The sequence below is a fragment of the Malurus melanocephalus genome, unplaced genomic scaffold, assembly GCF_030028575.1.
Source record: "Malurus melanocephalus ecotype Western Australia unplaced genomic scaffold, MMel_1.1 scaffold_29, whole genome shotgun sequence".
Taxonomy (NCBI): Eukaryota; Metazoa; Chordata; class Aves; order Passeriformes; family Maluridae; genus Malurus; species Malurus melanocephalus.
In genome coordinates this window covers 2,616,803-2,631,456 of record NW_026623261.1, presented here as the reverse complement: position 1 = coordinate 2,631,456, position 14,654 = coordinate 2,616,803, and the positions used below count along the sequence as shown (strand labels likewise).

General features: G+C 36.5%; 1 protein-coding gene across 1 annotated transcript in view; it reads right to left on the bottom strand.

The window, feature by feature from the left end:
• TRDN (triadin) overlaps positions 1 to 14,654 on the bottom strand; it is a 250,735-nt gene that overhangs the window by 99,484 nt on the left and 136,597 nt on the right. Inside the window, 2 exon segments of the mRNA XM_057363578.1 lie at positions 5,997 to 6,062; positions 6,896 to 6,958. Coding sequence (XP_057219561.1) covers positions 5,997 to 6,062; positions 6,896 to 6,958 — 129 coding nt within the window.

Genomic DNA, 14,654 nt, shown 5'->3' with positions numbered 1-14,654 from the left:
AAAAGAAAAAAAAAAGATAAAAAAGCCAGTCTGACAGGGTTCTATCCCTCAAAACTCCTACCTTCTACTTGTTGTAGCACCCATTCTGAAAACAGGTCTGGTCAATCCAAAATGCATCATAACACTTACATGTGCACTCATTTTCCTAAGTGACACAGTTTTTACCTTTTCCTCACACTTTGCCTAATAAGCCACAAGAAAATTTATGAATAAACACATTTTGTTTTCTGTATGTGGCCAATACCTTTCAAAATATCTTAGGCTCTCTTGTTCTGGCTTCACAATTCCATTTTCTCCTTGTAAGCAACCTAAATTGTGACAGCCTCTACATCTCACTGGCTGTTGCAGACCTTACATTGCAGCCTCCTCCAAAACACACATCMTAATCCCATCCTCACATCATAATCTCATCCTCAGATCCATCCTGAGACATCTCTCACATGAGGGAACATGAGACACATCGCTGTGCCCAAGCTGGGCTGCTTAAAGCTATCAGACATTCCACTGGAAATACGCTCCAGGGCAGAGTGAGGARTTTCAAACCCTGCTCTTGAGAGGCAACAGAGATGTCTTCCTGCAAATGTGTGCAAGTACAAGCCACTTGCTCATTAGAAAATACCTGGGATCAACATTTGTATTCCAGATGAAACAYTCAATCTATTGCAGTTACATCAGCCCAAAGCTTTTCAGGCAGTGTGGCACACATCTGCTTCTCTAGATCAGTAAGAACCCAAGCACGGGTTTTTTTCTTAATTATAACTTCTGTCATAAGGTATATTTTAATTATTTTTTCCTTTTCTGGCAGTACTGAAAGCATTTACATTTCAAAATAATTCTTCTGAGAATAGTGTCACATTTAGTTGACATTCCAACGTATTTCTAGCTATGAAAGCAGTAGGATAAGCAGCATGGGGAGGTAAGTAGCAGGTTCATCAATTCTTCAGCAAACTCGTGAAATAATCAAATTTGAAAGCAAACAACAAAAGACCCCTCAGGCATATGGACTGAAAGAAAAAGATAATTTGCCACCAGATGTCAGTAGTGGTTCTTTTATTATACCGAAGGCTTAACATCAAGACTGGAAAAGTAGAGACTGATGAGCCAAGGAAGTCACAAAATTAAATGCATTTTTTAAATTGTTGTTCAGACTAGGAATTAAAAAATGATTGAAAATTAATTTCTGTTCCTGCCAGTACAGAGGACAAATACAAAGAAGATATTATTGGTGGATAAAATGGTCTTTTCCCTCTATTTCCTACTAAATCACTGTGGGTTTGTTTTCAAATTACAAGGACTATCCTTTGAAGAAAATGCATCTGTGGTCAACCCGTGCAAAAAGTTGCTATGACCTGGTCAGTCATGTTTGCTCTTTTCTTATCACCTCCATGCTGCTCTGTCTWCTTTGTACCTCCTCCAAGGTATGGTTAAAGACTGACTTTTCCCCCAGCTAGTTGATCTCACCCAGTAAGAGTAGCAAGAATAACCTGATTATACCAGTTCTGGGGACTGTTTTCCACTTTTATGTCCAAGATAAACTTTTAGTTTGTTTTTTTCATGACTGCAAAGTGACTTCACTTGGTTGCTACAGTGACATAATTAAAATGTACCTCAGTGTCTGTAACTTTAAGCCCCCAGAGACTTTTCCTATTCAGGAGGCAAAGATTTACCGTGGTATCTAAAGAGAGATATCASCACTGCCCTCCTCTGCTAACACTGCCTGGTGTGAAACATATGACACGGTACCATGCGTCATAGATATTTCTTTACCTTATTAATATCTCTATCAACAATCTGGATGAAGGGATCAAGTACCCATCTCTCAGACAGTTTGGGGACAATACCAAGCTGGGCAGGAGTGTTGATCTGCCAGAGGGCAGGAAAGCTCTGCAGAGGGATCTAGGCAGGCTGGATTGATGGGCCAAGGTTAATTTTATGAGGTTCAACAAGACAAAATGCTGGGTCCTGCACCTRGGTCACAACAAACCCATGCAGTGCTACAGGTTGTTAGAAGAGTGGCTCTTCTCCCAGATATCAAGTAATAGGACAAGAGGAAATGGACYCAAGCTGTACCAGGGGRGGTTTCAATTGGATATTGTRAAAAATTTCTGCACTGAAATGGTGGTCAAGCCATGGAGCTGGCTGCCCAAGGAAGGTTGAGTCAGCAACTCTGAAGGTATTTAAAAGATATTAGGATGTGCAGGGATATCGTTCAGTGGGACTTGGCAGTTGGATCATGCTCCTGGGAGAGCAGATCTACACAGAACTGCTCAGGGAGGTACCTAAGTGTGGAGGMTTTACAACATTTGTCRCTGAGGTCAGAGAYTGAAGTATTCTTGAGTCCAGCTAAYAAGGCCTTAYGATTTKAGCAAAACCATTTTCTTCCTAGATATCACCTGCATTGTCTGACGTCTCTGGTTTATCACTAGGGAAATAGTGGAAGTGTACAAAAATTTGGGCTCTAATACAGCTAGCATTGATTTRGCTTTCAGAAGATACCTGAATTCTGTACCTGAATTTCCTGCATGGAAAGTGGAGAAAAAAACTCTGACTATCTTTCTAAAGTAGTTCTCACATTTACTGTCAAAAAATGCAGGAATAACAGGAAGATCTTTAATGACAGTTGAAACAGAGTTTTAAGTAGGAAACAGTGTGATGATCCAGGCTGATATTTTTATTGCTTTATAAACTCACTTACTACCTATATGATTTGTTTTGAGAACCAGAACAAAGTGAGAAAGGACTTTGCAGTAATCAAAGACAAAGGCTGGTGTGAATATTATTTCTAGAAAAGCTGATATAAGAAGGAGCAGAGAAGCTCTGGACTCTGGGAATGGGACCCTCAGGAAAATATTTACAGGCAAACTCTGAGTGCCTTAAAACACCAGTCTCTGTATATTCATTTTCATGTAGGATTGGTTGCCAAAGCTTTAACAGAGAGTATCCCTTTTCTCAGTCAGATTGCAGACTGGAGCCTCCTGAGCTGATGTGTCTGAAGCACCAGAACAAGCTTTGAGAAAGTCTGACAAATGTTTATATCTGCTGAGGTGTAGCAATCATTAATGGGGATTTGGAGATGCAGCTCCTTCTTTATTCAGAGTAGCGCWAGAGATTTTTATAAAATGTCTTGAAGTCAGACTGTGGCAGACCCTTGTGTCTGATGATTATGTTTGTTTAAGTTAGACCTCTGAGTTTGTAACAATGGAATTATCTRTTTTCCAGGACAATTAACACAATGCTTTTGTACGAGCTGAAGGTCAGAGGATTAATGTGGTATTATCTACAATGCATTTTTAAAAGCTAATTAAGAATCATTCAGTTTGCTCTGTACTAAAGACGAGAACATTTCATTTTAGATGACTCTTGATCCTCTGCAGCAGCAGAAAGAGGGGGGAGAGAGAGAGACAAATGGAGGGRGAGAATTGGAGAAAGAGTGAGCTGGCATGCAAATAAACAAATACATCACAGGGATGCAATTAATGAAGAGCAAAAAAGAAACTTCCATTCTGGCAACATCAGAGATAAAATTGTCTCTTGGACCAAACGACCAATCTAAAATATTAATCTGCAAATATATTCAGTATTTGCAATTGCAAGCATTCCTTATTAGAGCAAGAGAGATGGAGAGGAATATAGAGAARTGTTTCTCTCAGAACATTATTTTAGAGATGTTTTTATCATCTTAGTGCTTACAGAGCATCCCTTCCTCTCTCTCTCTTGAGCCTGACAGCCTGTTCATGCCACCATTCCTCTATGGGGAATGCCTGGTTAGCAAGACTCCAGCCAGAGGTGAGTTTACTGGGAGAAAGAATGCAAGGGTGTGGAGCAGAGGTGGGACTTGGGTGCCAGGAGGACCTTGGGGCAGAAGGAGATGCCCTCTGGTGTGGGGATGAGTGTGAGAGGGCAGCTTGCCCCAAAAACACCTCAGCTTCATGGATTGCAAAGGTCAGGAGAGGCAAAATAAGACACAAATCAGAGACATTCAGAGGAARTGGAAGGGTTTGAAAACAATGGCAAGGAGTTTATTTTCAGTGCAGCGGCCTCTGCCTAGCCTTTTAAAGGGAAAAGGTAAGGAAACTGGAAGCTGTTCTTTGCTTTTGGATACTTAATTGTTCTGCTGATTCAAGTGCTTAGGGGTTGATTTACTGTGTCTGTTCAAGTTTTGTAAACACTATCAGATATCGAGGTGCCTCATTTCCAAACCGGGCCATGCACTACTATTCTGTTGATCAAATATGGCAATTATTTCAGGCTTAAAACCTTTTAGGGATAACAATGGGTGCTGCCAATCAAAGGTAGAAAGTGCTCATGCATTCAAAGAGTAAGCTGAAAGAGGAATAAGAGCAATACCTGTAGCTAGAATATATTATGGATTACCATCTCCTTAAACAAAAGCTGGTAAATTCCTCAAAATGAAGGAACCTACAGAGATAATAAAAGGCACAGAAATGTGCGGATATCTCGGTTTGTCTAATTTGTGTCTTTCTGGCACTGGTAGGATGACTCACTGGATTTAGCAACTGCTTGTGAAGATGAACATATTAATAACTTTATGCAGYAGCTCTGCCATAAAATGTAATCTTTTACAATTCTGTATTCTCAAGTGAAATACAAGCTTAAAACTAGAATAAAATTACAAAAGATATTTGAATTGTTAGCTTATGTTCTTTTTAAATCTGTGTTTATACATTAAAATATGCAATTTAGCTTGGAAAAGAATATTCCCTTTTATCCCCATTCCGTCCCCAGTGTGTATCATTTCCTACTATAAAAGACAAATTAAAATATGGGGCTACCAGGATAGTTGTCCGAGGTAATCTGTGTATTTGTATATTTTGCTAAACATAAATTACCATTTTTCTTCCCATCCATAAATGCTTGAATCAGAAGGCTTATGCAGACCACATATGAATCAGTGGCAAAGAAACCAGTTGTTCATTGAAATTTGCATATGTAACCCACAATATTAGCAAACAATGGGATATAGATCCTTGCAGCTTTTGATAACATTCAACAGATTTGAATAATTAGAAGATGGAGCAAGCTCAAAGTCTTGCCTTGAGARCATAGAAAATACAGCCCTGAATATTCACATCCTATTTTGAACCTTTCTATGTGGCTTTAGGCATTACACTAGTCAACAGAAAGGTTAATCTCAGTACTTGAGGGCTTGTAGAAGGTTATATAGATAAAGCATCAATTGGAATCAGTGTTCCTAGGTATTCAGATGGCACCCAGCCCCTAGACTGACCATTTTGTTTCTGCTTGATTTTAACGAAACATTTTCCCAGGCTGTGTCACTTACTGGAGACAYTTCTGCATTTCTGCATTAAAAATATTTGCAAATTTACTGAAATAATGGGGGAGAAAAATTGCACCATTTATAGTGTAGACAAGACTCAAATTTTAGTTTATAATCTTATTGAAAAATTTATATTTTTTTATGCATGGAACAATTAATTAGGTTGAGGATATTCACTAATGTAAACTTTTCAAAAATTCTTTTCTGGGCATGAATAAAAATTTGGAAAGATAACCATCTATTTTCTCCCACATTTAGTGGTTTGATGTGATAATGTTTCTATTTATTATTTAAAACAGTCTCTATTGTAAAATAATTCATGGAAAAATATATGCCCTCCATATAATCTTTGCCATGTTATCTTTGAAATTAGTTATACTCTTGATAGATTTAGTGTATGAGTGAAGGCAGTCTTTATAACATATTTGTAAACGTCCGAAGCTCATAGAACAGAAAATTACATGTATTATACATACAGATATGTGTATAATATATTACAATATAATACAAACACATTGCAGACATATATATAAATATACATATATATATAARTATACATCTGCATCTATCTATATCTCCACTTGGATTCTTAAATGATAATGAGCTACATACACCCTTATCTCAAATGCTTAAAACTTGAAAGTGCTTGCACTAAATAGTCAGCTATCACTGCAGAGAAAATCAGAGTTCAATTTCTTACCTGTTTTTTTAATTTCAGGGACAGCTGTCTTCTCATGAGTTTTCTCCTTTTTTCCTGTTTTTTCTAAGATTTAATTAAAGAGAATAATTTGATATGCTAAAACTCTGAATCATAGACTCAAATATGCAGTCAGCCAAGTCCTGGTGGGAACATACTGACAAAATGTGACTTATTTGGGAGTATAGTTCAGATTATTCCCTTATAGCAYTTGCAACCAACTAGCCACAGAGTAATCAGCTGAAAATGAAAATTAATCAGTATGCATCAATCATGGATGATTTGAACCCTTAATAATTCATCAAAAGTTAGGAAAAAATCCTCAGTGCATGAATGCGGCACCTTTAAGCTTAAGTTCCAGTAGTAATGATATCATCAAAAATAAAGGATGACAAATATTTTGCATGATGCAACACCTTAGTGGATTTTAGATGCTTTCTGGGAATTGATGTTTGAAATATTATTTAGGTGAATAYCATGACTTTGCAGTTTGGTCACTGTAAGTTTCAATTGTTATTCTATAAAATAAATATATCTACCTCACCTTCAGAAAGTGATGTACCATKAATTGAGTGATWTCTTCCATRAGTWTTGTGTATTGTAGCATAAMTATTTCCTGTTATATATATGGACARCATTAAWTTGTTTMAAAAGCTCACAAATGGCTACCAAAGGACTTTTAATTTGTCAGAATATGAGTTTAGACAATACTGGATGCTGAACACATCAGACATTAAACTCTGAAGAAGTGGAAACATGCAAATAGTKTCTAAGCAGCTAAGAGAAGGACAAYACAGAGCCAGAAGCACAGGACTAACCTAATAGAAAACAATGGGAAATGACCCAGAAGTGTGAGCAAAAGCTGAATGAGGCCAGTAAAAAATGCTTCCAAACCATACCTTTCATCTTAGTTTCAGTCAYAGTCTTCTTTTCATCAGCCTTTTTCTTCTCCTCTTTTCTCTCTAAGAAAAGTAAATCAAACTTCAGCTGGCTACTTTTACACAGAAATTTTATACACACAAGCACTCATGTATGTATGTATGTGTATGTATATATACATTTGGGATAGGGAATCCTTTGCTGACTGCAATATGTTCAAGATTTGATAAGCTGATCACTTACTACCAGCATTTCACAAATACAGTTTAATACTCAGAGTAGTAAATGTCGTGCTAAGGGTAAAACTGGAACAAGTGCTCACAGCAGATTATTRCTGTAGCACTAACTGAAGAAATTATTCCCATTAACCTGGTGTAATTAAGAGTTTATTGTGGTGACTCAATAGCCATGCACCTGTTCTGCTTCTTTTGTACAACCTGTACATTTACAGAAAAATTTGTAAACAGTTCTTGGGAAGGAGTACAAAATGCCATGAAAAGCCTGCATGTACAACATACCTGTATAATCCTTTTTATGAATGGAACCTTTGACACTGTCATTACAGGACTTCTGTTATTCATGGARAGTTGCTTTTAAAGCATCATCTACAAAGGAACATGACTTATTCTTTCAAAAATATCTGCCTCTGTTTTGGCAGTTATTTGGGAAACAGTAGAAATAAGGAGAATAATTTTCCTTTTTTTTACAACAAGCTGTAACAATTTAATTACCTATTTCATGAATGTTTTGAATTAGAAAATTGAGAGTTCAGTAGAGGATGTGAGAAAGCTATAATTCATATTTTTCCTTAGCAAAATGAATATCCTTTTTGATGGGGAAGAATACAAGAGTACAAGAATAGCCAWTTTCAGTACTTTTTTAATTACTCATCCATGAAAAGCCAAATTTGTTACCTTCAGTTTGTGCTGTATGACTTTGGGTAATGATATATTTAGTGGAAATATAGTTTTCTTTTTTGTKATCTTTTACTATTGCAAATGTAGATAAGAAACCAAGTTTTATTATCTTACAAAAGATAGAAATATAAGCCTTTAAGCAAAACTCTTTTCTTTAATTGAAAAAATATTTAAAGTGTGGGAATATTTCCAGACCTAAGAAGAAAATGTACTCCCGTCCCTTGCATAAAGCTAACAGGAAGACAAAGAAAAAAATAATAAAAAAACCTTACTTACTTTTCACTTCTTTAGATACCACAGCAGACTTTTCTTCTGCATGAAAAGGTACATGCAAACAGGGAAAAAAATTAAATTCTATACAACATTTTTTTCTAAATCAAAAGACATATATGTGTTTGATTTTTGAAACATTGAAAAATTGTGGGGTTTATGGAGTACATGAATTCCACAGTCTGACCATGTTAATTTMATTAATATTTTGCCTATTGTGTAGGCAAGGTATTTATCAACATTCAGGGTTTCCCCAAATCATACTTCTGCTGATTTTCTGACAAGGGTTTTTAACACTAAGCATAATATAGATGTTTTCTAGTTCTTTTTCTAGTGTTTCCTGTGTTATTGCCTTCAGAGAATCCTCACGTGTGTTTTATAGAATGTTTCTCTCAGAGTTTTGAGTGCTTAATTCATCCTGCTAAAACCCTGGGCACACTGCACTTCAAGCTACAAATTCCTTTGTGTTGTGAGTGTGTTTTGTGACTCTCAGGTTTCCAGGGTATGTGCAGAGCATCAGAGTAGTGCTCATCCTCCAGGAACTTGTTTGGCACTTCATATTCTTGTATACTTTAATGTTCTTGTTCTCTCTCTCTCTCTGACACACTGCTCCACACACTTTGCTGGGGACTGTGGATGTCTCCTCAAAGTGGAAGCCTCTCCAGCTTCAGATTCCACTCCAGCTGTTCCACAGCTCCACTTTCCAGTGCCACCTATGACTTTTCAGTGGATTATTTCGGCAAGTAATGTAGATCTCCTCTTATTTCTAAAATGTGGTTTAATTATTTGTTTACTCTGCCTGAATTAATTAAAACTGGTAAACATACCAAGCATGTCAGTTAATGACAGAAAAGAGTTTCCTTTTCTTCCATTCTTTCTTTTATTAGCCTTTACTTGTAGTAACTACAGCTTGAAGTGCTGCTGGTATTTCTGTAATATTCTTTTTTTTTTTCCCTGAGTGCCTTAGTTCTGGTGAGTTAGATTGATTTTCCAGATTGTTTTTTTTTTTTGCTTTCTTACATTTGTGGTTCTAGGTGATGCACAAGATTAATTTGTAAGCCCAAGGTACTTACAACAAGATTCTSTTTAATCTGAGACTATTTCTGCCTTTGATTTTGTAATATTTTGCAGGCATCTTGGGCCCAGGAAAAAACACTTAAGTTGCATAGCAAGGTTCAGAGCTATATGAGTCTTGAAAGCCATGAGCTGAGACATGGAGCTTTGAGAAGGTGYACAGGAAGTGGCAGGAATTTTTGCTGCAAATATCCCAAGCAAAAAATGACTACATCTCTATCTGCAGAATCTTCATTGCCAAGTCAGCCCGCCAGTTAATCCCACTGACATAATTTTCTTCCATCAAGCTCTMAAGTTGCATTATTCAGAGTGTCCAGACAGCTTTGAAATGTCTATATTTGTTATGAAATTTCTGGGGGAAGATTACATAGAAGTAGTAAAGGACTTTCCCAATTGCTCTGCCTCATGCAAGGTATGGGCTCTTGGTCAAGTCTGAGAAAAAGTCACGGAGCTTCCATTCAYATCTCAGCTGCATCTGGCCCCACTGATGCTCCTCAAGTACTACTGAGAGAAATTTRTGTAAATGAAAACGATGGACTTGGTAAATGCATATTACAGAAAGAGCTATTTCTGGTTTAAGGAAGTAATCCCATTTCTTGAATAAATTTATTTCCTCTCAATTTGAGTAGCTCACACTTAGAATGTTGCATATTAAGTGTATGTTTAACAGCAGCAAAACTTGTAATTTCTGGAGCGGTAAATGTAGTGGGCTTTCTGCAGATATGTACACAGCTAAATTAAGAGGAAGAGCAAATAATTAAATAGGAACTTAGGCAGGTCTTTTGCACTGTAAAGTATGAACTCCATCTGTTAATTGAAAGCACATATTTTTTTCAGCTAAGAACAGTTACAGAACAACAAAGACCCATGGATTAACTGCATAAAGAGGGACTATAACATGAACGAACTGTGGGTTACACAAGGAAACACAAGTTGTTTTTAATTATTCAACGTTGACCACAATATGAAATTCAAGTGCAATTAACTATTGAAAAATATGTTGTTATTGCTAGTGTTTCTTGATTATATAATTAACAGTATTTTTTCACCAGTAGCACTRGTCCTTAGCCACTTTTCATAGACAGAGTGGAAGACATATATTTAAAAAAAGACCTCACCCTTAAAAGCCTGCAATACTTTTACCAGAATGAAATAGGGATATATGCAGCTGGAAGACCATGTGACAGAATCAGCCAGCAAGGCAAGCAGTGGACTTTTCATTTAGTCAGGTTTTTTTCTATAGATTCTATGCAGAAGTTGAGCTTTATGTAGTATATATAAGGAGGCCAGTGAGCATGAGAAGTGTGARTTAAAGCAGCAATGTACTATGGAATGGGACATTCAGGTAAAAAATWATTCCTGGGTGAAAAATAAAAAGAAGCAGCATAGAATAATTTTCTTGGGAAGTGGCTGGATTGAAGAGAGCAGCCCTTGAAGCAAAGAAATGTCTGAGATGGAATTATTTATTTTTAATAGGTGGTGAAGAACTGAGGCCAGTGGAAATTCAAGTAAGATTCAACAAAGACCAAGAAAGGGGCRTTTCAATCCAAATTTCCTTTACCCATCTTAACAATATCTTTTGTTATTCTCATTGGACAGCAGCAGCTAATTCCTGAACAATGGTGGGAGGGCAGATAACAGAAGCATGCTAACGACGTGGCACTTGAAATCAGGCCTRGTAAAACCAGTGTGTGACTCTGCCACTGCTGAGTGGAATCTAAATTTAGGGATGCACATGAGTTACGGGGCAAAATGTCATGGGAATGCTGCACAGGAACTGGAAGAAGAAGGTGCTCTAAGGGTTTCTTTACCATATTGCTCCAGATTGTCCATGTGCTGATGGAAAGCCTGATTCTGAAAGGAACTGTCAGCTCACCCCATCCCCTCTGAGAAACTGAGGAAAGCAGGGAAGCAAAATGCAGCCACAGATTCCTTCTGGAGGAGAGGTATGCATGCAGMAAACACTAACTAGTGGGACTGAATGCCAGAAAACTGGAGATGTTTTGGTTCATATAAGCTTTTTAAWGTTCAGATACTTATACAAGACTTATCTGCATTTATCCAAAATCCTGTTGTCAGGAAATCTCAGGAGGAAAGCTCCTGTGAGAGACTTTGGATATTACCTGTCTTTGTGAAGTAATTCAACAGGGGTTTTTTTGCCTACAGATTCCTGTTCTGGCAGAACTCAGGAGCAGCGGAGAAATGTGTATACTCACTGACATACAGAACAGAACAAAATAAACATTAATCTAGTTTTTTTTCTGAGAAACCATAATTCAGTGACTTCTTTCCAGGTAAAACTTCTTTTTTCTCCAAGCAGCTCTATACACCTTAAGCTGTCACTGGCATAATTTTAAAAGACCATTCCAAAAAGAAACTTCAAACTGTAGTTTTAAAATCTTATTGCCTCATTAATTTTGAAGGGATTACAATTGCTCTTTGTTTTACTTGGTGACTGAAATCCTTTCCCTGTTGAACTCAATAAAAGTTTTGTGTTTGATTTCAGTGGGATTTGGATAGACTTTTAAATATTAAAATARCTCATTGCATTTAAGATTTCGATGATGTTTATTTTCCTTTCCCCTTTGCYTGTTGCTTGGAGTGGAGACTRACAATGACTGGACAGCCGCACTTTTGATTCTAAACGATTTAACAYCCATTCACAAGACAGGATCCCCTTAGGGTTACAAAGCTTTTGGAGAAATGAAAAAAACAATGCAAGGAGATATTTCTGCTTAGTTTAAGAYGTCATGGAAACTCATACTTTTAAGGTTAAATATAAACTTTGAGTAAAGATTGACCATGGCTATCTCTTTGAAAAAAAATGTTTCTAGGGTAAGAGAGTCCTTGTTGGTCTGGTTATTTTCTCTATGACAAATAATTCTGTCTTGATTCAGCCAAACTACCAAAAGGTCAAAAAAGATCAAAGAGACTTAAGTAGTATTAATCTAAAGTTCCTAAAGTCCTTAAAATTTCTTCTTTTCACACACAAACACACATATGTGCATGTACAYATGCACAYACATGGTCTCTCTTACTTACAGGTGCATGCTTAGGCCAAATAAAATGCATTTTTTGCAAAGCTCTGTTTAAATGGCACCACTTTTTTTCTTCTTTTTTTTCCTGCAGAGTAATGAAATACAATTTGTTTTCATATTGAGCAAGTAAAAGACTATTAGGGCAGAYAGATCATTGGAGATATAGCACACCCTGAAGTCCTAGGCAATCTCTCCAGCTTGACTGTGCTTTTTGAAACTGAGTCATTGTTTTCAGATCTCAATCTGAAACACTATATGGCAGCTGTGATGATTGCCTATGGAGATATTTTTGAGGTCTGCAGAATCTATGCAATAGAAATATCATGCTTGAAATTCCTAATGCTTTYGTGTGACCTACATAAATGTTTTTTATTTCTTCCTGTAGTGATTATAGGCTCCTTTTTCATGGCTCTGTTGCATTAAGCACCAGAACTCTTTGCTAATGACCTGGGCCATATGTTGCCCTCACTAAACAACACAGTGTGTAGCACAGGAATAAAAATACGAGTGCGATGAAGCCAGAGTAGGTACACCAAGAAAAAGATAGAGGACAGACCAACTTCCACAACAAGACCAGTGACAGAAWCTCCACTGGACAATGCTCAATGGAAAATATGATGTAAATGTGGTTATTATCATAACTTGATCATAAATTCCCAGGGGTGCGCTGAGTCTTTATGGGACAGCCTTTGCTAGGGAGAGCCAAACCAGCACAGCTAAGGCAGCAGGGTTAGGTTTGTCCCTCCTTGTGACTGACTTTCCTTCTAGGTGACACGAATCAACATCAGCACCRATTGTGTTATCAGTGCTGGGCAGGGTTATGCTGATGCCTTTTATGGGGAATGTTTTTGAGCAAGAACATCTGAGATTTAAACATGGGAAGATAGGTTTATACAGGACCACWTTTGTGAAAGCTTCCTTTTTCTTTCCAAAGAAACATGGAAGTTCTGCCTTTGAAAGCACAGAGAATCTTAATCCAAGTAAGTATTTTTCATTTGCAGGTCCAACATATGGAAGAGACTATTGSTTTTCTAGAACATTCAAAAAGCACTATGAACAGTTAAAATAATCTTCAGAACTATTTGCTTGTGTTTTATTGGATARACTTGGGTGAATATTTATTTTCAAATCCATACTCTAATATTTTAAATTGTGTTATTATTATAAATGATGAGAAAATATAATATGTCTAATCAAAATATACATATCTTTATACATATTTTTCCAACAMTCTAGTAAGCTTTTCTTAACATCTGTTTAACTTATTGTATCTTATAGAATAAAAAGTAGTACAGAGAGCCTCATGTCATTAAGGAAAATGTCAAGGTCTTTCTGAAACAGTGAAGATTTGGAGTTTTTTCATCATTGCTAAATCATTAGAATTTACTGCTTAAATGCCTAATTTAAATCACTAAATAGCTCACTTTGAAACCTTCATCTTGTTTCAACGGTTTTACTGTCTTCAGTACAGACTCACGGAGTCTGTACAAGGCCCATATTTCTCAAAAAACTTGCTATGCTGTATACACAACAATGCGTTAAAGCTAAATGAACTGTTCAACTATTAACCTAGATTAAGCCATTGTATTGCGATAAAAAATCCTAAAAGGATTTTTTTTTTGTTTTTATTCTTTCTTGGTTTAAAATTTATCAGAAAATGGTTTTCTACTGACAACTTATAACAGTATTTTTAAGAATATTCTAAATTGGGGAAAAAAAAATCAAAATTGTGCCTTTTAAAAAGGTTTATGTTGTATTTTAAATCACAGTCTCTCACTGGAAGGATTTTTTAAGGGTAATTGATTCTATAGTACAGAAGAAAAACCGAGGTTTTTTATAGAAGAATGTGCGTACAGAAGAGAAGACAGACATTGACAGAGGCAGATTGATTTGTACAAGGTTTCTACACTCCTGTACATCAAGGGAGCTTTGTCAAAATTTGTGTTGACTTCAGTAATTTAGATATTCTTAGTTACTTCCCCTAATGTYATATTCATGAACAAAGGTATAGACTAGAAATTCTTCTTAAGACAGTGTACATTTTATGTAGCAACATAGATGCAGTTGCCAATTTATCCTCCACARGAGTTTTGGGGTTAAACACATTTCWCAGCAAYTCACTTTATTGCATTCTGCAAAATTTGTAATTAGGTGATTCAGTGACCTAAAAAAAAACTTTTTTCCCCATAGATCGTCTGAAGATGTTACAGAGTTTAGGGTTTTGGGTTTTTTTTTGGGGGGGAGCAGTGGATTGCCTCTCTTAATATCACAAATAGAAGCAAGGAACAGCCAGTAAACTTCAGTCAAGGAAGGGGGATATTTCAGAGCTTGTCATGATTCATTAACAGATCAAAATGKTTGAGCTGATGACTCTTCCATGATAAATGGTGTCCCACTCAAAGATGTAAGAGTAGATTTCTGGGACAATATAGCCTGAAAAATCGTACTCAGATACAATGCTGTTCCAACCTTTTTTTGGG